The sequence below is a fragment of the Vulpes lagopus genome, chromosome 5 (assembly GCF_018345385.1).
Source record: "Vulpes lagopus strain Blue_001 chromosome 5, ASM1834538v1, whole genome shotgun sequence".
NCBI classification, from domain to species: Eukaryota; Metazoa; Chordata; class Mammalia; order Carnivora; family Canidae; genus Vulpes; species Vulpes lagopus.
This window is the reverse complement of record NC_054828.1, coordinates 77,275,872-77,301,505: the sequence shown is the minus strand read 5'-3', so window position 1 is coordinate 77,301,505 and position 25,634 is coordinate 77,275,872. Positions and strand designations below refer to the sequence as shown.

General features: G+C 42.0%; 1 protein-coding gene across 3 annotated transcripts; it reads left to right on the top strand.

The window, feature by feature from the left end:
• The first annotated feature begins 266 nt into the window (after nt 1–266).
• Nucleotides 267–25,173, top strand: HAO2 (hydroxyacid oxidase 2). Of its 3 annotated transcripts, none has more exons than XM_041754548.1 (8): nt 267–422; nt 9,545–9,692; nt 11,564–11,715; nt 13,699–13,982; nt 15,210–15,419; nt 19,565–19,723; nt 20,065–20,137; nt 24,487–25,173. In XM_041754548.1, exons 2-8 carry the CDS (start codon nt 9,562–9,564, stop codon nt 24,540–24,542), a joined length of 1,065 nt encoding a protein of 354 aa, XP_041610482.1. In that variant the 5' UTR covers nt 267–422; nt 9,545–9,561; the 3' UTR covers nt 24,543–25,173. The 3 variants fall into 3 exon arrangements, with proteins under 3 accessions (XP_041610482.1, XP_041610483.1, XP_041610484.1); XM_041754549.1 differs by having other exon boundaries at nt 268–422; nt 20,068–20,137; XM_041754550.1 differs by lacking the exons at nt 267–422; nt 11,564–11,715 and having other exon boundaries at nt 9,557–9,692.
• The last annotated feature ends 461 nt before the right edge of the window (nt 25,174–25,634 follow it).

Here is a 25,634-nt window from a genome sequence, read left to right as displayed (position 1 = left end):
ACACAGAGAGAGAGGCAAGGGATAGGCAGAAGGAGAAGCAGGCTCCATGCAGGAAGCCTGATTCAGGACTCGATTCCGGGACTCCAGGATCACACCCTGAACCAAAGGCAGACACTCAACTGCTGAGCCACCCAGGTGTCCCACTACTATTTTATTTTGAAGCTTAATTTTGTAATGAACTCACTTAAATTTGAGGTGACTTTGCAAAACCCACAAGGTTCATTTCAAGATTAACCTTGCTCTGGCCTAGTTGCTCATTTACTTCCAAGCTGGAAAATTAACTTATTGCCTTGAACCTCTTCTGAACTCATGGAGTTGTGGACAATGACCTACGTTTCCTACCACATCCAGCAGTGAGCCAGGCTTTCAACAGCTGCCTCTGAACACCACTCTCCCCAGAGACTGGAAGACGCTAACATCAGGTTTGTTGCTGAGTGTCATTTGAGAGCTTGGAATGGGGGAAGCAGATGAAGTGGCAGGAGGTCTAGAAGAGAGGCCAGAGATTGTGTGAGCATTATAGATGCTGGTTGTAAGTTTTCAAGGTGAGAGATGTGGCCAAAAGGGGCTGTATAGAGACAGACCAAGGGACACTGAGGGAACTAGCAAAGGAAGGCTCTGCTTCAGACACTACAATAAGATAGTCACTTCCTCATTTTATGGATAGCTGAGAATTGGAGTTGTCTAAACTAGATGGAGTAGAATATCATCTATTGGCATTACTTGAGAAACAATTGGAATATTCCTAAATCCCCAGATACCTTCCCTCAGGAAAGGATTCCTGTTATACTCTATGCCATAGCAACTAACAGAGAATGAGCTATTGAAATCTGTCTTCTTTGACTGTAAGCTTCTTGAGAGTAGAGATTGACATCCTGAAATTTTTTTTAAAAATTTCTATTGTTCAGCACAATGCCTAGATATATATAGTAGTTAGGTTTGGTTGTGCTGTAGTAAAGAATAAACCCTGAGATCTTAGTGAGTTAATACATAAATATTCATTTCTGGCTCATACAAAATCAGCTGATCTCCAGGGCCTCTCCTGTCCAAATGATAATTCAGAGACCAAAGCTGCCTTTATCTTGTAGCTATGCCTTCTGGGGATAATGGCCTCCACATTATTGTATCCAAAAGAAGAGAAAGATCAAGGGCTACACATCAGTTCTTAAATTCCTGGCCCAGGATTTAACACATGTTACTTCACTCCTTGCCCACTGGCCAGAACTAGTCGCAGAGCCCTGCCATCTCATAGCAACTGGGAGATGTCATGGAGCATATGATGAGTAGTAAAAGTTTCTGCCTTCCTGGCTGACAGTGTATACTTGACAAATTTTAGATAAACTAATGAGTAAACCTGACACAGGGCCTAAATTATGCTATCACAAAATTGAAGCAACTTCCAACCTCCAGAGACTCTGATGAGAATGCAAATGTCATCAACAAGGGGAATAATGTACATGAAGCTACCATTTATTGAGGACTACTCTACACAAGGCAATGTTCTAGGAGCTTTACATAGGCTATATGGTTCAGTCCTCCCAAGGATTCTAGGGGATAGGCCTTAAGATTCTTCTTTCACAAATTACTTTTTCATAGAGCCATGGCGACTGAGAACCAAGTAGCAGACTGAGGTTTGAGCCCAAGTAGGCCAAGTTGCAAAACTTACAAAAGTCTATCTTCCTCCATGGACTCCCTCAGCTATTAAGGATGTAGGGAATATCATTAGCTGCTGAAAGCAATGACCTTCAGAAATACAGTCTAGAGTCATTGCCATAGTGAGATGTGTTAGGAGGAAGGCAAAAAGGGACAGAGCTCCATTTCATAGCTGGTTTTCCCCATTTCTAACAGCCCTGCTTTTTTTCGTTTCTCTCCTGCTACCTCCTCCTAAGGACTACCACTATCAGACGGAAATGCACCTACAAGATCTAAAGCCAGTTGTAAAAAGAATAGAGTTTGGAGCTTGTTCTGAACATTTGTGTAGTTTCTGATGTCTGTTTTGCACACTTCATCTGTTTAAGCAAACGAAGAGGCAGGAACAATGATCTCCGTCCAGGACACCTTCCTCAATAGCCTAGATTGTCTGGGAATCGGCCACGCTTGCTATATGCAGCTCTCCCAATCCCATGAGACAGAGACCTGACTGTCTCCTAATACACCATTACTACTCCATACCAGCTCAACTATATCCAGAGAAAGTCAGAAGGATTTCTGGTCAGGCTTTGCTATTCTTATTGTATAAGCATAAATCACCTGAATTCTCTGAGTTTGAATGTTTTCATCCATAAAGTGAGACTGTTGTATATCTACCCTCTGATCACTATCTTACTGGGTTATTGTAGGCATGTAATGGAATAATATATGTAAGAATGCTTTTAGATTGCTAAGATTGCTTAACTGGTTATTGTTCATGGCCAGCCAAATAATGAAATTTTCTTACTTTCTTATTGAGTTACATCTTCTTGAGGGAACTTGTCGGGCAAAGCTACATAAGCCCATGGCATTTATTTTTTTTAATTTTATTTATTTATTCTTGAGAGAGAGAAGGAGAGACAGAGCCAGAGACACAGGCAGAGACAGAGCCAGAGAGAGAAGCAGACTCCATGCACCGGGAGCCTGACGTGGGATTCGATCCCGGGTCTCCAGGATCGCGCCCTGGGCCAAAGGCAGGCGCCAAACCGCTGTGCCACCCAGGGATCCGCCCATTTAAATGCCAACTCTCTCATTCTATAAACCATACTTGGAAAAAAAAAACCATACTTGGCTGTACACATTTGCTTTTTTTCATGATGCTTAAGAGCCAGGCCATAGAAGTCAAAACATATTACCAATGTGTGATGCTGGGCAAAGTATTAAGCTTCAGGTTTCTCATCTGTGAAATGGGAATTATTATAAGGGTTGAAATATTAATGCATATAAAATAATCTATATGGTGCATGGCACAACATACAGCACTTGATAAATGGTTGCAATGTTACTGTCATTTTATCATCAAGAAGCCATCATGCTATCTCCAAGGTTCCTTTTTATTCAAATTATTCCACTGGCCAATAGAATTAGAAAATCCCCAAACTTTCAAAACACCATATGAGCACTTGAATCAATATCTCCCAGTATGCCCAAACAGTCTCCCACAGTCTCATAGAAAACACATAATTTACAACATGGCTGTGCTCTGCACTGAAGAGGGCACTTTATGGGATGAGGACAGGGTGTATACTATACGTTGGCAAATTGAACTTCAATAAAAAGCAAATGAAAAACAAAACACAACATGGCCGTGCTCCAAAACTCTACTTGGAAGTCATTTGTTTGGAACTCAACACATATTTTCCCATTGAAAGAATGCTATTAAAATAGTGGTTGGGTTCCCAGGTCACTGGAAATACCCGTTTGGTTCACAAAGTAGCAGAAAATTGGCCTATTTGCAATGCAAATGAGTATAAAGCAACGATGTTGCATTGCTAGTCTTAGGCTGAAACTGAAAACTAAGAAAATTATGTAATGCGTAGTTTCTTTTATTTTTCATAAATAATGGCGATGAGGAAAAGCAGGCTTAATCTGAGGAAGAGAGAATTCAGAGAATCCTCCCTTAAGGTTCTTTACTTAAGGTGCCTCTGAGGGTGTTTTCAAAGGCTTTGAAGGTTCTTTACCACATCTAATGTGACTTCAAATTTTTAAAATTTCTTTTTTTTTTTAACTTTTTTGTTCTTAATCCAAGAGACTATATCTCATCTTCCACAATGGAGTTATCTCTGGTTTCCAAACAGTAAAGGGAAAGAAATGGGAAAGATCAGGCAAAGAGAAGAATTCGTGAGAAGGATTCTCAGAAAAAGAAAAATCAGCCAATGGTTTGGATAAATGGAGAACGGAGGAAAAGGCATACATATGTAGTAAAATGGACTCCCCGGGGTCTGGGAGTAGGGAACCCAGGTTGAGTGAGAACCCACATCCTCTTGTAGAAGGGAAACGGTGCTGTGATTGGTCTAACAGTTCCCCACTGAAGCCATAAGGTGGCGCCACAGGGCCAGAGCAACTTAAAGAGAGGCCTCAAAGTTGAGGAGTGAGAGAGGAGGAAGGTTGAGAGTACCCAGTCACTTGGTGTTAGGAAATAAGCCCAAAGGCTGTGCTGGTTCCCTGTTCTGTACTTTACTGCCACGAAGTAAGTGGTTGACTAGAACGTCAACACGGCTGCATATAAATGAGGTCTTTGTGTGTACTGGTCAGCCAAGCATGTGAAGACACCAAAGACCTCAATTTCTAGTGGCTTTAGTTTCTAGTGGCTTCAAATCTGGTAGAGATTAAAAGGGAAATATATAAAAACCTATAGTTTTCAAATGAGAAGCTGAAGCCCAGGGAGAGGAAATAGCTTTGCCTATGCTCATATAATTAATAAGTGTCAGGAACTTCTCCAAAGCAGGTTGCCTGTCAGTCTGCTGCCATCAGCAGTCCACTGACCAGTCCCCCAGTCCAGTTTATGCAATACCTCTAACTTCAGCCCTTCTGGCTGATATCGGCTAACCAAGTTGGGTCAGGAGTAGATAGAAGAAAGTGGAATGATGAAATCCAGTGTAGGTAAGTCTCTGGAAACCTTAGGATTATTTTTTTTTTAAAGATTTTATTAAGTAATATCTATACCCAATGTGGGACTCGAACTCCCAACCCCAAGATCAAGAGTCACATGCTCCACTGACTGAGTCAGCCAAGAACCTCTGGAAGCCTTGGGTTTATGCTGAGAAGCTAGTTCTCAAAGAGAAGTGAATCCAGGTACCATTGCCCAGTTATCCAGAGGAAAATGCTAGAGTCACCCAGTATGTCAGCAAGAGCACTGAATGTGGAGACGGAAGACCTAAGTTCATTTTAAATTGTGCTATGGTATAGGTTTGCACACATCTTTTCCTCTTTCTGAAGTCCCTCACAGCTCTAATTGTCTTCTAATCCTTACCAGGCAAGATCTGTGGTCTTGTGGCCTGGGGAGGTAGGGCAGTGGGTGGCTAATGACCTAATTAGGTCACAGTAGTTCCAGGGTGAGTATATCCTTAATATAAATGTACTTCGCCTCAGAGCCTCAAAAACTTCAACTTGTGATAAACAAAGCTTCTGGGGTAGACACGTGTCATTCCTCATCATCCTTGCAGAAGAGGTTCTAAAGAACTGGAACATCCTACTCGTCATGGTAGAACATGACTATAGGTCAAGAGAAGTTGAATTACTGAAAAGAAAAATCATTTAATGGGAGTAGTTGAGGAGTGGAGGCTGAAGAGGAAAGATGATTATTACACAAAACAGAATAAAATTTTTAAAAATGTCCATCGTAGCCCGGAAGGAGTCCTGAGTCCTCCATTCATATCTTGTGAGGGCTCAGGAGAAAGGCCAGAAGTGATTGGACTAGGCTGATGGCTGACAGACCCACACTGGGCCCCTTGTTCCCTCACTGCTCCCATATAAATGTAACCCTCAATGTTATGGACACTCTGATATCTGACCAGATGTTCCTAGAAATCCAGCTCCTTTACCCTGACCTTTCCTCCCCATTTGGAAGACTCCCTGGGAGCTTATGTGCCTCAATCAGGGCATTGCTGATTCATGTCTTCTCTGGTCCTGACACTGACTGTGGTCCCAGCCCTGGGATCCCCCTCCCTCTACCACCACACATGGGCCAGGGCCTCCTTGTGCTGCGGTGTCTCCTCTCCCAGGGCTACCGTTGCTATGGTAATGGCTGTAGGCTTTGCAACTACTCTCCTTGAGGCTGTCATCCCATATACAGCGATTAAAGCACTTTCAGCCAACCTTGAACAGTGTAATCCCTCGGATAAGGTCCCCAAAGTATAGCCTTGATGTTATCTCTACCACTTCATTGAGAAACTTGGCATAAGTTCCCAGGGGACCAGGTCAGAGGGTCTTGAAGGACACCACCTTTCATCATCAAACATTTGCACCTGGAGCTGGGTTCTTAGAAGCAGCCTTTGCTCCCCTTGTATCTCAATGACCTGCCCTGGGATTTCCACCCTGAGATTTCTTACAGAACACCTAGGGGTTTCTCACACAAATAGAAGCTCTGATAAACCAGATTCCTAAATGACACCAACATGAATTATGAGTCATCGAAAATCTTCAAAGACAGACAATTTGTTTATCTAGCCTAATTGCATTATATCAAATGGCAATCTTGAAGAAAAGGTCTGCCCTTGAAATGCCTACTGGTCATAGTCTATGTCATTCTTTCTTTCCCCATCAGGGAAAACTGCTTGAACTTCCAATCATGAGCAACAGGTACTACTGAATGTCCTTGCTCTTATGTTTGGGCTTTCTTTTTTTTTTTTTTTATCACCCATATGCTAGTTATATTTCACCATTTTTTTTCACCAGGAGACAAAAAGCCTGAATAAATTAAATCACCTACAATGAGCTAAAGTTCTCACAAGAGGCTTTTACCCTTTCTATCCTTTTCTCCACTTTCTCTTTATCTTGGGTAGCTGGGATTGAGGAGAAAAAAAGAAAAAAACACTGCAGTTGAGATCAAATAAAATGGGAATACAAGAAAACCGCTTGATAATTTGGTTCCTCTCTTGAATTTCTGGTGGCTTTAAGTCTGGTATGGATCAAACTGAGATACATTAAAAACATAGTGTTAAGTGTCCCTTCCAAATGTGGGGAAAGCTTTGAACAATGGATTTGTCCTTCCGGTCAACTAGAGGTCTCATATTGGACATCTGATAAAAATAATGGGCTCAGTACTTTATTAAGCCATGAAAAGACAAAAATGCATTATAATTATATTTTCATCCTGAGAAATTCTTTTAAAGTTAATAAAATGAGTAATTTATGTGAACCAACTATTTTTCTCTGCACCATGAAATCGAAAAAAGAGAATGTCAAAAAAAAAAAAAAAAGAAGAAAAAAGAGAATGTCTATCTTTAGGGGCTATCAGAATATAGGAGTCTGAGCCTTCCCCGTCATAATTTACTGCCTGATATTTCACAAGTTAGTCCATATCCTAGGCCTCATTCTTTCCAAATGCAAAATGAAGACACTAATACCTTCTCTGTCTGCTTCACAGGGAAGTAGAAAGGAAATAGTAGAGAGAAAAAGAAATTGTAAATAGAAATGTGATAATGAAGTGTTTGGTATATACAAAGATGTTGAGCTATTTCTTTATTTCCAAGCAGTTTCCAGATGCTATAATTCCCACTATTCCAGGCAAGTAATTCTGAGTGAGTCTGAGCCATTACTCTTGGACTAGACTTAAGTGTTATTGAGGTCTTATGCCAGAAATCTGCAGAACATCATTTCTGTGAATGTGCAATGTATAGGATATAGAGATTTGTTGAGACATTAGGAGTAGAAACTTGGTGGTGAATTCTCATCTAATAAGGCAGAGATGACGAAACAGGAGAATGTTAAATTCAAATAATGAACATTCATGAACAGCACCTCACTGTCACATACAGTGATGGGGATACAAAGCATGTTGGGTTCCCAATTCAGTGATTTACTAGGAGGACTCATAGCACACAGCATGTAGTTAAGGCTATGATTAATTACAGAGAAAGAATGAGAAGCAAAATTAGCAAAGGGAAAAGGCTCACAGGGCAAAATCCAGAGGGAAATAGGTATAAAAACTTCCAAGAGTTCTCTCCTAGTGGAATTATGCAAGATGCACTTAATTCCTCCAGCCATGAGTTGTGACAACACATTTGAAGCATTGACCACTAGAGAAACTCATTTTAGAGACTCATTGCCCAAGGCTTTTTGTTGCGGGGTGGTCATATTGACACTCTCTGCTGAACCCATGCCAAAATTCTAGACCCTCAGAGGGAAAGCAGATGTTCAGCATAAACCAGGTTGTTTGTGCAATCAATTCAGACATAGTGAGCCATGCTATTCTTATCAAGGAATAGTGGGAACCCTTTTGAAGTCCAAGTTCCCAGACTCCAACCAAGGTCCAACTTTGAAAGCCGGCCTAGAGCCTGCTATGTTAACTCTTTTATGCACACAGAGGTTTAAATCAGTGATGACAATACAGATGGATAAATACAATGATTAATTTATTCGACCAAAGTCACTGAGACTTTGAAGGGTTGGGCAAGAAAGAGATAAATTAGACTTGGTTGTTGTACCTTGTCAAACTCAATTCAGCACCTCAATAACTCTTTTCCCATTCACTGACAAGGAGCATTGCCTATAAAAAGCACTGTGGCTATGCTCCAAATTCCTCACTGCACATCCCAAGGGCTCTGTTTTCTGCCTGTCATAACTTCTTTCTGCTTAACCTCTTGGGTAGGTATTTGGGGTTACTTGTTTGTTTGACCTGATTAAATTCTAGTATGGCCCTGGCTGCCCTCCACCAGTTGTACTCCATCCCTACCCTTTCCAAGATCCCCACCACTTCATATTTCATCTGGTTTCCTTGGCCCCTTTGTTCATTAGAGGAGCCTCCCCATTCACATTTGAAGCCCTAGTTTCTGGGGCCTATTATCCCTGTCCCTCAGTCAATGACTTAAAAGTCATTTCATTTTTACTCACAGCCTTTGGCTAATTTTTACTCCAGTGCCAGCTGCCAGGGAGATGCCCAGGACTATGGACTACAGATTTCTCAGCCTTTCTCAGCCTTTCTCATGTGGGAGATCCACATACTGTCCCTGACTGCGACCAGTGCCTTTAGCATCTCTGCAGCTAGAGTTCCCACTGCACTTGTCCCTACCAGAGGGATCTATCCTCAAACCATGCCCTCTTTCCTCTTTAGGCAGCAGGGGGTGGAGGGCGGGTGTTTAGAAGCTCCAAGCTCCAGGTTTACTTCAGATTGGGGGTGAGGATGAATGGAGGTCACATATGGAGGTCACTTGGTCTTAAGATGAACATGTTCAATGACTCAGCCAAGGAGTCAAAAATAGCTTCTCCCTGATGTCAACCAGGGTCCCAAGCAATTCATTCATCCAAAGATTCCCAGGAGCTCCCGGGTAATGGCATCAGTTCAGTTACAATTTTCCCAGCCTCATGGATATCCTTCCAAAAATATACAGAGCTAGGAAAACCCTTGGGCATGTTCAGAAAATACTCACAGTGACTCAAATGACAAGGAAAAGCTACCCGGAATGAAGCTGATAAGACAGGAGCTGGTCCAGGAAAGCTGTGAATGCCATCACATGGGCATTTGATCAGACTTATATTTCAGAAGGATCCCAGGAGCTGGAGGGAGACAAGATAGAGAGTGAATCTGAAAGCTGAGAGACAAAGATAAGAAGCTTCTGTAATAATCTTATAAGAGGTGCTAGGGCCTCAAATGGATCCGAGGCAGTGGGTGTAGAGCTGTGGGTACAGACATGAGGGATATTTTAGAAGACCAGATAGTCAGCATTTGGGGATGAGGGTGGGAGAATGGAAGTGTGGTTTTAGCACCTTTGGCAGTACTTCCATTGGGATAAAGACTACAGGGAAATTAATGTTGAATCCAAATAGCTTCAAGCCACAGCCCCCACATTTACGTTCTCCTCTATATCTGACGTATTCTCAGTGTCCTGTTTGTTTGGTTTTGGTTTTTCCTTTGAAGGTCCAGAAATTCCAGAAATGCCCTTGGTGTGTTTGAGAGACTTTCAGGCTTATGCCCAGAAGCATCTGTCTAAGTCAACTTGGGATTATATTGAAGGAGGAGCTGATGAATGTTTCACCCGGGATGACAACATCACAGCATTTAAAAAGTCTGTCTGGTCTCCTGTATCCTTTCTATTGTTAAACTAAGGTGCACTGTGTGAGAGGTCTTTGGAATGTAGTAGCTCTGCTCTCTGCCTCCAAAGAGCACAGAGTACTCAAGATATATTAATGGTCTTTGTTGTTACTGTTTCGGGTTTTAGGGGATTTTGAGGGGAGGGGCAGGTGGCTGGGGAGAGGATGAATGGACAAAGAACTTATCTTAGTGCCTCTGTGGAACTAGCACAAGTCATCCTCCCTCTGCATCCCAGCAACTTTGCCACCTGACAAGATAGTATAAGAGTCCAAGGTTGCCAGTTACCTGGGCTGGGAGAAAAAGCCAGCTGGGTAGGTCTAAATCTCCCGAGTTCCTAAACTTCTGACTTAAAGGAGGTAATGTATGTCGAGAGAGGGAACACAGGAAATATGGAGACCCAAAGGGTCTTAGGGGTGACAGGAAGTTGACTTCAAAGAAGAGCTGGTCTAGAACAGCAGCAGGTAGAGCATAGGGTAGTAAACAGCCCACAGGCTACAACGGGCCCTCCACCTGTTTTTGGATGGTCCACAAGCTAAGAATTTCTGTTTTCCGTTTTTAAACGGTTGAAAAAAATCAAAAGAAGAATGATAATTTGTTATACATAAAAATTATTTGAAATTCACATTTCAGCACTTATAGATAAAGTTTCATTAGAACCAGCCATGCTCAGTCATTTAACATGTCTCTATGGCTGCTTTTGCATTCCAACAGCAAATCTGAATAACTGTGACGGACTACATGGCCATAAAGCCTAAAATGTTTGCTATCTGGCCTTTTACAGAAAAAATTTGCTCTCCCCCCATAATAGAAAGGTCAGGAGAAAATTGAAAAATGGAATACAAGGTGAACAACATATTCTGTATTTTCATACTTGTTTAGCACTCTATGAGGCCCCTTACTCACTTTATCTCACTTTGTCTTCATGATGAAGTTTGTATCTTATCCAGGTTTGTACTATCAGTATTTCTAGCAAAACTTTTTTACATTTGTGTGCAGGAATAATAACATTTTGTGAAAAACAAACATTTTTGGACCTGAGACTAAGTATTTATTGGACTTAAAGTGTGTTTTATATATTTATTATTTGTGAATTTCCTTTTTTCTAAAGCAATGGTTAAGTCAAATCTTCAAATGAGTTAGCCTCTAGCAAAACACAAAAACAAATAAAACAAAACAAACCCCCCACCATGATCATTCTCTGGAATTTGTCCTCTTTCAGTGGCCTTTTCTTTATAGAGACTTGTTTCTAACTCATGAAAGAAGAGCCTAGAACTCCTTCCTGCTTATTCTTTTCTTTTTTAAAAAAATTTCATTTATTTATTCATGAGAGAGAGAGAGAGAGAGAGAGACAGAGGGAGGGAGACACATAGGCAGAGGGAGAAGCAGGCTTCATGCAGGGAGCCCGACAGGGGACTCGATCCCAAGTCTTCAGGATCAGGCCCCGGGCTGAAGGCAGCGCTAAACCGCTGAGCCACCCAAGCCGCCCTATTCTTTTCTTTTCTAATCCTTGTTATGGTAAGTGAATCATAGCATCCAAGTGCTAAGAGTCTGTTCAGGAAGGCAAAACTCAGAGACACAGACCTGTGAGAGAGCAAACCTGGAAGTGATATGGAGAACACATGCACTGGGAAGGTTAGAGAAACTGGTGTTAATGTGAGTCAGAGTATTGGGAAACGCTTCCTGAAAGTTGGTCTGTGTGGCCCAATCAGCCAACCAACCCCACCAGAGGCTTCTTGGCACCAGTGTGGTGTAGACCTGCACCAGAATCTGGAGGCCTCAGCACCAGACAGCACTACATGCTGAGAGTAACCTCACTAATAGAAGAATCTTTGTTTCTGAGCACAGAATCCGCCTCCGTCCCCGGTACCTGAAGGATGTGCAAGAGGTGGACACCCGGACCACAGTCCAAGGGGAGGAGATTACTGCCCCCATTTGCATCTCACCCACAGGTTTCCACTGCCTTGTCTGGCCAGATGGAGAAATGAGCACAGCCAGAGGTATGACCCAGCCACACCTTGAGGCTCTCTTCTCTGGGGCCCTGAACTGTGCGGGTATCCGTCATAGCAGTAGCAGGACTTCTTCTAGAAGGAGTTTAGGGACATCAATCTGGTCAGAATTAAGGAGGGATGTTCCCATAACATTTCCTCTAAGATTGAGAAAACATCCATTTCCAACATAATGAATGGTTAGAGAGGGCGGCTACAGATGACTAGATGTGGAAATTAAGCAAGCTATCCTTTGAAGGAGGGTTGCAGGCCACTCAGTCTGTGGAGAAAGGGATTCTCAGCATGGCTTCAAGATAGGGCTCTCTTTGACCGCCTTCTTGGGCCAGGCCTGGTGAGTAAATGGTGAGTCTCTGAATTTAGGATGAGGAGAGAGTCATAACATGAGGTCCTAACAAAGGCCCTGGCAGTGCTCCTGCTCAGTTGCATTTCCCTTCTCCTTGACTGACTTTGTCATTTTATATGACAAAAATTTTCTTATTGAGTATGTCTCCTTCCTAGTAGTTCCTTATTCTCTCCTCTCATCCCACTTGACCGAAAAATAAGAGAAGGAAGAGGGGAGGGATAAGGCTGAAAACAGTCTTGTGACTCCCTTTATAATCTTTACTATATAGGTCAAATCTAGGAAATATTTATTTGCACGTTGCCCAGGGCTTCTCAAGGATCTTTTACTTTGACTCTGTGATATAGGAAGCAATGAATCCAAGGATTCTAGAGCTGGAAGTGGCATCTGTCTGGTTAGGAGCCAAGTCTGGTTAGACTGAAACATGAATATTCTGTAGGACTATGACTGCTTTACTAAATCTTCATGGTTGAATGTGTGGTGTTGTTTTTGTAGTGGGGCAAAAGAATGTGGTATCTCCTGTTGATGTTAGGAATTGAAAATATTAAATCCTGATTAGGTCAGATTCTGTACCCAAGGGTTGTGAAATGGTAGTGACATTAGCCTACTGGAGAATCCTACAGAAAACAATGATCACAGTAGGAAATGAGAAATATGCAGCAATGTCAACATCATCATCACCACCATCCTGGCCAACCTCGTTATCACCAAGCATTTGTACAGCACATCACATAGTAATTTTTAAAATGCTTCCAGAGCGATGCCTGGGTGGTTCAGCATTTGAGCGTCTGCCTTCAGCTCAGGGCATGATCCTGGGTCCAGGAATGCAATCTCCTATCGGGCTCCCCGCTGAGGAGCCTTCTTCTCCCTCTGTCTATGTCTCTGTCTCTCTCTTTGTGTCACTCATGAGTAAATAAATAAATAAAATATTTTTAAAAATGCTTCCAGGGTTGTGTGGGTGGCTCAGTTGGTTAAGCATTGACTCCTAATACCAGCTCTGGTCTTGATCTCAGGGTCATGAGCTCCATACCTAGCCTTACTTAAAACATAATAATAATAATAAATAAATAAAATACATAAAAATGCTTCCATATCTAGTATCCTGTTTAACTTTCCGCAACCCTATAAGAGAGGTAGTATTATTTCTCTCCATTTTACAGACGAAGAAAATGGTACTCAAGGCACACAGCTAAGGAGGAGTAGAACTAGCATTCTTCTAACCCTTCTAACTCAGATATTATGCTTTCTTCAGTACAAAGATCAACCTTCTCCACTGACATTACATTTCCTCACCCTTTGTTCTCTAGTTCCCTTCTGCATCATTTACAAGTTCATGCGCAGCCCATTCTCCCATCTGGAAGCTGCACCATCTCCAAAATCACTTTGGGTACTAAATGACCCCTCTAGCTAGGAATCTTAACAGGGTCTAGAAGACAGGCTATATATGGGGACAGCCTCCCAGGCTGACTGAATGCCCCCTATGCCTCCTACCCTAATGAGAAGCAGAATGGAGTCAAGCTTTATCTTCACTCACAGGGTAAACTGATCAGAGGTGGCCCAGACTCTAAGGGCTTCTCACCCTAGTCCAGAACCCTGCTCTCCATCCAAACTGAGTTGTGCTGTTTGCTTTGTAGCTGCCCAAGCAGCCGGGATCTGCTACATCACCAGCACCTATGCCAGCTGTGCCCTTGAAGACATTGTTGCTACTGCTCCCAGGGGCCTCAGGTGGTTCCAACTCTATATGCAGTCAGACAAGCAGCTCAACAAACAGCTGGTCCAGAAAGTTGAATCCCTGGGTTTCAAAGCTCTGGTCATCACTGTGGATGTACCCAAACTTGGCAACAGGCGACAGGACATTAAAAACCAACTGGACTTAAAGATGAACTTATTGCTGAAAGACCTTCGCTCACCTAAAGAGGTAGGAAAAATACCAGATCCAATGGGCAAGCATAACAGGAGGCAAATTTCCTCTCCTCCTTCCTCCCTTCTCTATTTCCACAAAAGTTCAGAGTGCTTGCTCTTGGCAGATACTGCAGATGCCATAGTTCAAAAAGCTGAGCTGATTCCTGCTGTCCAGAGCTTCCAGATGAACAGAATAGAACACAAAATATCCTCACTCCTGGAGGCACCCAACCTGTCACCACAAGTGTTCTGGCCAGGGCTGGGTGCTAGGAAATAGGAAAGCTATGAAAAGGATTTTTTCATGCAGTAGGAGAGTAAATTAAGCATGTTCTTCCAACATTTTCTACACTATGGGACACTTAGAAAATGATAATTTTGGATGGCATATTTAGGTAAACTGACCTCCTGAAGATGCTCACAGACAAGGTAACTGGCCCAAGGAGTATAATCAGCCCAGGCCCCACCCTACTGCCTTGAGAACTGAGAGTCAGTATCTCTCTACACTTAGAACTCCCTGGATCTGCAGCACACTTGTTTGGAACCTCTGAAATAGATGACTGCAAAGGCCATTTCCCCATTAAAATCCTACAGTCAGATGGGATGGAGTGCCCCTGAGCAAGAAAGTAGTGATAACATTGGAGTCCCTTGACTACATTAGAGATAATTATACCAGCCTTTTCAGTCAATGAGCAGCTGTGATAACCAGCCAAGTGACTCAACCGTTCTACCCATTAACCACAAATTAGCCTTGAAGTTTTCTGGAATCCTTATCTCAGATTACAGGGACACATTGGGATTTATGGGATATTTGATTCAAATTATGAGCCAAGGTTAACTATAAGGTAGTATCTGGTTCAGGATTATCAAAGTATTTCTTAATTCTTATGACCTTGTGTATATCTCAAGCATAACAGTTTACATCGGCCTATAAATACTTTCATTTATCCCCTTCTCTTACTAAACTCAGTTCCTTTAAAGTAGGGACTGTGTCTTGTCTTTGTGTCCCCAGATTCTGGCATAGTTATTGAGCAGGGACACAATTAATGGTTAATGAATAAGAAATTAAAATAGTGATTCTTTTGCACAAATTTTGTTAAGCAAAGGATGGCTGGAAGTTGTTGATTTCGTTACTCTTCTTTTAAGGGTTATGAAGGGTGACTATCTGAATGTGTCTCATTTTGAAATGTATCAAACAATCCTAAAGGAGCTCAAGTCATCTAAGATTCTTTTTTCTTCCCCACAGAGAAATCCAATGCCTTATTTCCAGATGTTTCCCATTGATGCATCCTTCTGCTGGAATGATCTCTCCTGGCTTCAGAGCATAACTCGATTGCCCATCATCCTTAAAGGGATCTTGACAAAAGAGGATGCAGAGTTAGCTGTGAAGCACAATGTCCATGGCATCATTGTTTCCAACCATGGTGGGAGGCAGCTTGATGATGTTCTCGCGTCTGTAAGTAGGGTAACTTCAGAGGGTGTGTGTGTGTGTGTGTGTGTGTGTGTGTGCCTACAGCAAGGTACTCTGTGCAGATTGCAGATTGGCCTACACTCCCCTCTCCCTTACCACATATGCTGGTATATTCCTGTGAATTGCAAGGGCTTTTAATCATTAACAGCCTAGTATATGCCAGGTTATTTTTATAAGCTTCATATATACATCATCTCTAAATCTCACAACTGTCTGTAAGATGGGTATAATTATTACTCTTTTACAGATGGGAATCCTGCAGCTTAGAGAAGTTAAATAATTTGTCCAAGTTCACACAGTTAATAAGTGGTTAAGGCAGAAGTCAATAGGAGAGATGTTCCAAAGGCATTGAGGTCTCCTGCCTTCTGGAAGAAGTATTCAGCTAAAAGATTGCCTGTGTGCATGGAGTATAACGACATATTTTCTCATATGATGCATCCTGGGAAGGAATAGAGCCTCACTTAAACTAATAAATAACCATCTTTCACAGTAAAACTAAAAAATGCCGTATGAATCTTTTTCTAAAAATTTTTGAGTCTATGATTTTCTCCCCATCTTTTGAATTTATGTCCATTATAGATGAAGAGGAGGCAGGCAAGAAAAGAATCTTTAAATGGGAATTGTTGATTTATTTTCATGGATATATATAGCTTATATTTTTCAAGAGATTCTTCTATTGTTATTTGATTCCATTCTAAGAAAGGGAAGTGTGAGGGGATCCCTGGGTGGCGCAGTGGTTTGGCGCCTGCCTTTGGCCCAGGGAGCGATCCTGGAGACCCCGGATTGAGTCCCACGTCGGGCTCGGGCTCCTGGTGCATGGAGCCTGCTTCTCCCTCTGCCTGTGTGTCTCTGCCTCTCTCTCTCTCTCTCTCTCTCTCTCTCTCTCTCTCTCTGTGTGTGTGTGTGTGTGTGTGTGTGTGACTATCATAAATAAGTAAAAATTAAGAAAGGGAAGTGTGGGAAGGGGGCACCTGGGTGATGCAGTGGGTTGGGCTTCTGATTCCTGGTTTCCACCTGGGTGTGGTTTTGGGGTTGTGGGATCAAACCCCATGGCAGGCTCCACTCTCTCCACAGAGTCTGCTTGGGATTCTTTCTCACTGTCCTGCTACCCCTCCCATTCATGCACACCCATGCTCTCTCTCTCAAAATAAAAATCAACAAATCTTAAAAAAAAAAAAAGGGAAGTGGGTTTTTTCCTCTTTTAAGTTATTTTTATTATGTATGTAAGACATGTTCACTGCAGATAAGTTATAAAATGTACATATACAAAAAGAAGAAGATAAAAATCACCCCTAATTTCATCACTATCATTAATGACAATATTTTGGGATTTTTTTTTTATCAATTTCTTAATGCAAAGACGACACTTTAAAAAGCCACATACTATTTTGTAATTTCTCTCTTTTCACTTTATCAATACACTAAGAGCATAATTTCACTTCAGTATATATGCTGCTCCCACCTTTAATGGTGTATTGTATGAATGCACAATTTATATAATCAACTGCCTACTGTTGAATATCTGATGACTTACAAGTCTTCACGATTTTAAACAATGCGTCAGTGATCATCCTTAAATTTTTAACACACTCTCAATTACTTCTTTAAGATGAATTCCAGGAAATGGAGAAGCTGTATCAGCAGGTTTGTACATTTCAAGGCTTGTGAAGCTTGGAGGTTTAAGGTGCTAATCACTGGCCCCCATCTCCCCACCAGGTTCTCACTGACAGAGAACAGGCACAGAATAACAAGCCCGCTTGGAGAGTAAGGGACACTGTTTACCAGAGCTCTTCATAAGAACTGACTAAAGAGAACAGTTAGACCTCCTACTTCCCATCCCCCAAATTTTGACCTATGAATCCAGGAGAAAGTAGATCTGCAGAGCACATGCTAGCTGTCTCATCCAACTCCTGAAAGGATGCCATCGGCCACCTCCCACACATCCAGAAATGGGCAGAACAGAGTGCAAAAGATTATAGCAGGTCCCGAGTAGTCCCAATTGTGCTTTCAGGTAGGAACAGAAAGCAAAAAAGGGCCCATCACCAGCAAGCAACAAATAGAGTAGAATGTTGACTTTCGAAACAACTCTAATAAAACATTAGACGATAGTGTCTCTCTCATGAATCAGTTTAGCTAGTCTTTCTCCCTTTGGGGAAGGACTGAGTAATAGTTGGAAAGAAAAACTAAGTAATTGTTCCCTATTGCTCTTCCTCAGTAGAGAATGACTGTTAGCAAAAGCAGGAGCCAAGAGAGAATTTCTCCTTCCCTATCATGCTGATCAATACGTAATTCTCCCAAGCCATCTGACTTAACAACCAAACCCAAGGTCATCCAGGGACAGTGCTGAGATTAATGCAAAGCTGATGAGGTACCTCTGGCTCAAAATTTGAGAAGGTGCCAGAAAAAACCTAGTAAGATAAATAATAGTTTAATGTACTATTTAAAAATTTTAAATTAATGCAAAAAATCCATGGCCAACAAAATATCAACATTTTAAATAAAGATAGGATCTGTCCCTGTGCCTGCATAGCCTGCCTCCACTCATCTTACTGTCATCGTGGCCCCGGATCCAATAAAACTTTATTTATAAAAACAAGCCCCCCAGCTCACAGGTCAAAGTGTGCCATTTTATTCTTAAATATTGCATTCAAATGTTATCTATCTGAGCGTTTTGGCACCCCTTAAATTTTGTGCCTGAGGTAAGCACCTCACTCTTTCCACCCCATGCCCCTCCCTGTGAGAAGTATGACTCTTTGAAGTTCCCATCTTTAGAAGGTTCCAAATCTAGCACTACTTGTATTTCTTCCTTGGACCTGGGAAAAGGGTCAGAGCTATCTGTTGTCTCCTGAAGGCTCTAATGAATGTCCTATCATGACCTATTGAAAGTAACTCTAAAGTATTGTACCCTAGGCCAAAATTCACTCCCTGTTCTGTTTCTCAAATTCCATCAGCTCCATTGTCCAGTACAGCTCACTGGAAGAGTTTGTACAGATATGTTTATTTCTTTTTCCCAAAATCATTGAAATATTCCAAATAATACCATGCTGGGGCTATAAAAATATATAAAATATATATTATTTTATATATTATATAAAATAATGTCCTCTTATTTGGACATACATTATCACCAGTTATCAATGTCAGTTTAAAATGTATTCAATTCTTCTCCACTTGTAAATTAGAGTACAAAGTTCTTCCCTTCCTTATTTCATATTCTGCTCAGTAATCCAAAGGATCTCATTGAGGTAGAATTCCCATTGATTCCTTGGGCAGCAGAAGTTCCCCAGGGCTAGTTTCTCCTCCTCTACAATCCAAGAGCCATAGAACAGGAGCTCTGTGGCAGTTCCAGAACTCTCCTCCCAGACTCTGATGTCACCCCTTCTCTTAGACTTGGAGGTGCTCAGGAGTGCAGCTCAGTCTGGGGCACCATGGATTGGCACAGCCTGGTAACTACAGAGCCTAGAACTGAGGACACAAGGTGAGAGACAAAGCCTGGGAAACACCAGGCTAAGTTATAAGCAGCTTTTGTTTTACCTTTCAGAGTCTTCAACCCTACTTCAACAGCACTGCTTCTTCCATTCCCAACCTATGTCTTTGATAACACACACAGAAGTCAAGAACAGGTGGTTCAAGTTTGGTGTGTAAGGAACAACATGCAGCCCGGTTACACAAGGTGGGCTGTGATCCAGACACTTGCCAAAAAAGACTCAGTGCCTTAGCAATGGAGAACATTCCTAGCTGTGCCACCCTAGAAACAGAGAAGATAAGAGAAAACCAAAAGTCAAAATGTACTTTAAAAAGAACACTAAAGTGAATACCGTTAATGGAAAATATCCCCTTTAGGATATGAGGAGGAACCAAGAGTTTCTTCCAAGCTGTAGACAGCTGAACAAGTGAATCAGAGAGAAGTCACACTCTGTCAGGGCAGAAAGTGCAAGAGAGGGAGCCTGCAGAAAGTCCCTGGGGCTTGGGAACCTAGCTGCACTGCTCTGGTAGGGGAGGGGAAGAAACCAGTAGATGTCATCCACACTTGACTTCCTATTCCTAACCCACACTGAGAGGCACCTGTGTCCCATGATCCCTGAGAGTGAAAATGGTAATCCCTCAAGCCACATGTGTCTCGTTCTCAGATTGATGCCTTGGCAGAAGTGGTGGCTGCTGTGAAAGGGAAAATGGAAGTATACCTGGATGGTGGGATCCGAACTGGCAATGACGTGCTCAAGGCTCTGGCCCTTGGGGCTAAGTGTGTGTTTCTGGGAAGACCAATCCTCTGGGGTCTTGCCTATAAGGTGAGAGTGGCAAAGTGAAAATCAAGATACTGTGCTTCTCATTTTTTCCCCACACTTTACTGTGACTTACCATCCAAGCTGAGCCATTTTTTGAGGTGCCACAGATTCCTGAGGGACAGCTACTCCTTGCCTGCATCTCTGTAGCATGTTGCACATTCTCAGGCATGCTCACCCCCATCCTTTCCTCTTTGCTTCCCTGTCTTCCTGACATTGTTCCAATTTTACAGACATTGCCATCCTCCCCACTGCAGCTGTGAACACACCTAGAACTGATACTCAGCACATGGGCAGAATGTTCCCTCACACTTCTTTTTGTCTCTCCCCATCCCGCATGTTGGAAGCAGGGTGAATATGGCGTTGAGGAAGTTTTGAACATTATAAAAAATGAGTTCCACACTTCCATGGCCCTGACAGGTAAGTTTTTATAGTCCTTTTCCTTTTTTTAATAAAATAACTTTTTATTGGTGTTCAATTTACCAACATACAGAATAACACCCAGTGCTCATCCCGTCAAGTGTCCCCCCTCAGTGCCTGTCACCCACTCACCCCCACCCCCCGCCCTCCTCCCCTTCCACCACCCCTAGTTCGTTTCCCAGAGTTAGGAGTCTTTATGTTCTGTCTCCCTTCCTGATATTTCCCACACATTTCTTCTCCCTTCCCTTCTATTCCATTTCACTATTATTTATATTCCCCAAATGAATGAGAACATACACTGTTTGTCATAGTCCTTTTCCTGATTTAGACCTGAAGGCATGAGGGCACAGGAGTGGCAGCTCCTCCTTCTAGCTAGTTTCTCCCAGCCCAGCCTAGAATAGAGAGAAAGAAAAAGATGCCCCAGACAAAGAATTGAATACAGACTCAAAATGCAACACCTTTGCTACAAAATCAAATGCAATTTCAGATTATAGGAAAGACTGTCCCCTTATACTCTTCTGTGTTCGGATCACACACCAGGCTTGTTGGGTGTGGCTCTGTGTGTCACTTTTTCATATTCATGGACTGTGAGGAATTGAGAAATTATGTCAAGGAGGAGGCATGGAGGAACTGGGGAGATAGACACAACAGGAGGAGAGAAGGCGGGGAGAAGGAGAAGTGCCGTCTTGTGTAACCACAGCCAGAGAAACGTAAATGTCTAAAAGTTACATGCAGGTGGATTTCAGTCAAAGATAAAGTTATCGTAAAGTAGTGCTCATAAAAATTTGTAAGTTTTTAGCAAAGCCTGGGATCCCAGTGATCTATAAAATAGTAGTTCTCAACTAAGATCATGGATGACTGCCCTCTTGAGGAAGATTTGGTTTAGAATTTGAATTTATTTTTTTTTCTAGTAGGCACAACAACTGTAGGGTGGATAATGCTGGTAGTTAGTGCTCAGGGGCTGGGGACACCAAATGTCCTAACATGCCTGGAGCTGTCTCATAGAAAAGAATTACCCTACCAAAATGCCAATGGCCAAATGACTCTGTCTTTGATTGTCTTTGTCTGCTGTAGATCTAACTGATCACTATGTGAAAGCTCAGACAAGATGAATCTCAATAAGACTTCCATTCACTCCTCAATTCTAAAATTTGGTAATACTTCTCCAGAAGTAAGGAAATAATGAATCAAGAGCTCTGATGTGAAATCAAGACCATTTTCATGCCATTGACTTATTTCCATAAATATTACAGTGCATCAGTCGTGTGTCAGGCACAAAGGCAAGATGTCCTGGTTCTTCTCAAGTCTGGTTTTGGTCTGATATTTGGACAAGTGTCTTGTACTCAGTGTCCAAGTTATATTAGTAGTGTCCATTGGGACTACAGATCGAACCTTTTGGGGTTGAGTAATACAAGTTACAAAACTTAGATCAGCATTACTGCCAGTACCAGCCTCCTTCCCACAGAGCAAATTAATTAAAGAAAGGAAGAGGGAGGAATAGATCAAGTTATGGAGGATGAGGACCAGAGCCATACTTTTCAGCTTTGGACCAGAGTCATACTCTTCAGAGACTATGAAGATAAGTCAGTAAGTGACCTGGTGTTACCAAGGCCCTTTCATGAGGGAATGGAGGGCACAAGGGCAAACAGATATCATAGTGGTGTGTTTTGACCCTGAGAAGGAGGAGAGTGAAGGACGAGAAGACCCATGAGCTTCTGCAGATTCCAGGAGGTTGAGGTGACTTCTGATCCCCCAAATATTTTCTCCTATCTTTGTGAAATGATGTCTGATCTTATTTTAACAGAAGCCTGTTGGAGGAATTAACAATAACAAAGCTTTTTTATTCTATCAAAAGTTTACACTTAACAGTCACTGGGGTGGAAATGGTGGCTGGAAAAGAGATGAGATCTCATCTCATGGACTGTGGGGCCATCTTCTGAAATAAAGAGGAGAGCATCCTTTTTTAAAAGGGGCAAGAGAAAAAAACGGAATTGTGAGCACTTTTAAGGCTGACAATTTATACTCCCCTCCTTCTAACTGTACTACAATGAGAATGTATTGTTTTAAATGTCTATATAAAAATTAGTAATCACAACCAAACATGGGACAGGGAAGAGGGAGGAAGAGAAAGAATAGAAAACTCAAGCAGAAGGGTATCTGTTGGCATCCTCTGCATAAGAGTCTCTCCCCAGGGTAGACCCCCAGGCTGGTCCTTGGGAAGAAGAGAGCTGAGGCAGGGGCTTGTGCTTTTGGTGGAACTCACTAAAGTGCAAAATCATAGTGTGAAAGCCCTGAGATTCTGCACCCCTTAGCTCTTCTGCACACAATGCACATAAGGTGCCTGACACAAAATCAGCACCCAAGAGGAATCAGTTGATGTGATTTCTCTCACCTGATTCCCTTGGAGATGTGTGATATTTTTCCTTTATGACCCTCTGAAAGCAAAATAAGCTTAAAAGTCATGTTTTTTTCACCATGACACCAATTGCTGAAATTATAGAAAGATTAAAATCATGATCTCTCTTGAAAAATGTCCACACGTAAATCATACCAACACAAGGCTGCATGGACCTCACTGAGATCTCATTCTTCACAAGGGGAGGAGGCTGAATTAAAAAGTATATGAACCTTCTTGAGGTTTTTTGTTTGGAATTACCTACTTCACTTTAGAGTAGCCAAAAGATTTTAGTGTAAATATCCTCCTAATTGATAGCAATGAAAGAGTGGAAGAAAATCATAATTATGCATTCTCCCTCACTTTTACTGAACCTCTGCCAAGTGCAGGGCAGTGTCCTTGGTATTGTATAAGACCCAGAAACCAATTGATGAGAGTTGAGTGAGCACGGAAGCATTTCCAAGGCTTATGTGTCAAACTGTATTAAAATGAAGTCATAACATGACTTTGTTACAACTATTGAGATATTTTACATCATTTAAATATTATTTGTATTACAATATATAACCAAAGATCATACTTTCGCATCTCTGTACTCCTTGAATAGGTCTGCCTGCCCACTGTTCTCCCCTCTGGGGAAACCCAAAGCTCTTAAAACCCCACTGTCCATTCTGAGGAGAGCCACCTCTGGCACCAAGTTCCTGCTTCTGCCGAATGAGTTGTTGTGGGTTATTTATGTATCCCATGCCTGCCATCTCTGTCCACTATAATCAACAGAGGCATGATTTTTTTTCTTTTTTTTTTAAATTTTTTTTTTTATTTATTTATGATAGTCACAGAGAGAGAGAGAGAGGCAGAGACACAGGCAGAGGGAGAAGCAGGCTCCATGCACCGGGAGCCTGATGTGGGATTCGATCCCGGGTCTCCAGGATCGCGCCCTGGGCCAAAGGCAGGCGCCAAACTGCTGCGCCACCCAGGGATCCCAGAGGCATGATTTTTAGAGAGGAAAACCCCACTCTCATTAATTTTATTTTCACAAATAATACATTTTGCTAAAGTTGTGTTTTGGGAGGTGAAGTTACATACATCATACATGTGGGAAAAAACTTCAATTAAACATTACACATCCTGGCATTCAAGTTTTCTGCCTTATCATCACCGGGATTTCCTGTCCACTCAAGGCCACAACTCTCCAGTCTGTACCAACATACAGTCTGTACCCTCTTTCCCCTTCCTTTTTTTTTATTTATTGGAGTTCAATTTGCCAACATATAGTATAACACTCAGTGCTCATCCTGTCAAGTGCCCCCCTCAGTGCCCATCACCCAGTCACCCCATCACCCTGCCCACCTCCCCTTCCATTACCCCTTGTTTGTTTCCCAGAGTTAGGAATCTCTCAAGTTTTGTCACCCTCTCTAATTTTCACGCTTCTGATCCAACATCACTCTCTTCGATCCCTGTGTCTCATCTCAGCTACAGTTCTAATTTTGCATTTTAATTCAGATCCTTTACTAAAGTGTTAAATTTTGCAGAACTTTCCCTTGGAAGGCAACCGCAGTATGAAGTACCCATCCCATCTCTTATTCCTGACTCATATTTCTCTCTGACATGTACTTCCTATATCCTTGAGTCTTATCAGTGCTCAGATAAAGGTCAAGTGTATCTATGGCACATATGAATTTATTTCTAAAATGCTAAAATAGTGTTTCTATATTTTTACTATGCCATTTTGACATGGTTGTGTTGAAAGAGGACATGGGCACAGGCTCACAAAGTAATTCTCAAGGCAATCAGAACCACATTTTTCATGTGATTCTGGTGTCCATAATGGTTTCCCGAGGTGAGCACAGAGATCAAGTCAGGCCTGTTCCCATTGGATCATCCCATTACCCATGATGGGGTAGGTCATTGGGGTTTTAGAGAAATAAGCTCGTAAACCACATTGTTCTTTTAGGTTGCCGGTCGGTTGCTGAGATCAATCAGGACTTGATCCAGTTCTCCAGGTTGTAAAGAAAGAGGGCTAATGACCAGACTGCTGAGGTTGCCCACAGGAGGAAGACAAACTCATAGCATGGTGTGTGATGCCTCCTGCCTTGGCTCTATCCTATCCAGAGGCTTATCCCCGGACCTTCCACCACTCCATACCTTGTGCTTCAGGCCCTCCAAACCCCTCCTTCTCCTCAAATTTGACGTGCTCCTTTTTGCCTATAACTGCTTGTTATATGCACTTGCTTGAATTCCTCCTCAGAAAGAATTGTTAAAAAGGTGGAACAATAATGACTGAAATAGATAGTGAATTAATTTTTTTTGCATATCAGTATCTCTATGAACCAAACTATGGGGATTTACACTCTGCATAGAAGAGCTACATGTATGAAATATTATCCCACCAAAATAATACTCCTATCTGTAGATAACAGAGAAATAATATAGTTAAAAACATGGACTTTGGAGCATACAGACATGGTTTAACAGTCAGGATGGGTACTGGCAAGTTGTGCAATGGGAACATTTTTCAATCTCTCTGTAAATGGGAATGATACTACCTAGTCTGCTAGGTTGAGAGAAAGACTAAGTGAGATAATGTGTGTAAAATTTAAAGCATATTGCTTAGCACCCAGTAAAAGTTTAAGAAAAAGTAGCTTTTACTGGCAAATTTCTATTCATCTTTCAAGAACTTCTTCAAATGTCACCTATTCTATCGTGGCTACTTGCTAGGTGCTTCCTATTGTACTTTGCACTCTTATAACCCTTATTATAATATGTTGTTATTTATTTATTTGCATGTCTCTATCCACAAATAGACTGTACATGGCTTCAGGCAGGAAACTGTACACTTGGTACTAGGCTTGGCATTTAGCAGCATATTGATGAATAATTGTAGAATGTATGGATCAATGGATGGATGGATAAGTGATGGATGGATGGATGGATGGATAGACTGGAGATAAATGGATGAAAGGAAAAATGGGAAAATGAATAGATGCCTTATCCGAGTAAAAACTCCCCAGACCAGTAGTCAGCTTAAATAGAATTCTGAAGCAGCGGAATCCCACTGAATAAGATCTGACATTGTAGACAACAAGAAAGTTGGGGACAGAA

Coding starts and splice junctions, on each gene's coding strand:
- HAO2 (XM_041754548.1), top strand. CDS start 9,562: ATGCCCTTGGTGTGTTTGAGAGACTTTCAGGCTTATGCCCAGAAGCAT. Junction 9,693..11,563: donor AACATCACAGCATTTAAAAA/GTCTGTCTGGTC, acceptor TTCTGAGCACAG/AATCCGCCTCCGTCCCCGGT. Junction 13,983..15,209: donor ACCTTCGCTCACCTAAAGAG/GTAGGAAAAATA, acceptor TCTTCCCCACAG/AGAAATCCAATGCCTTATTT.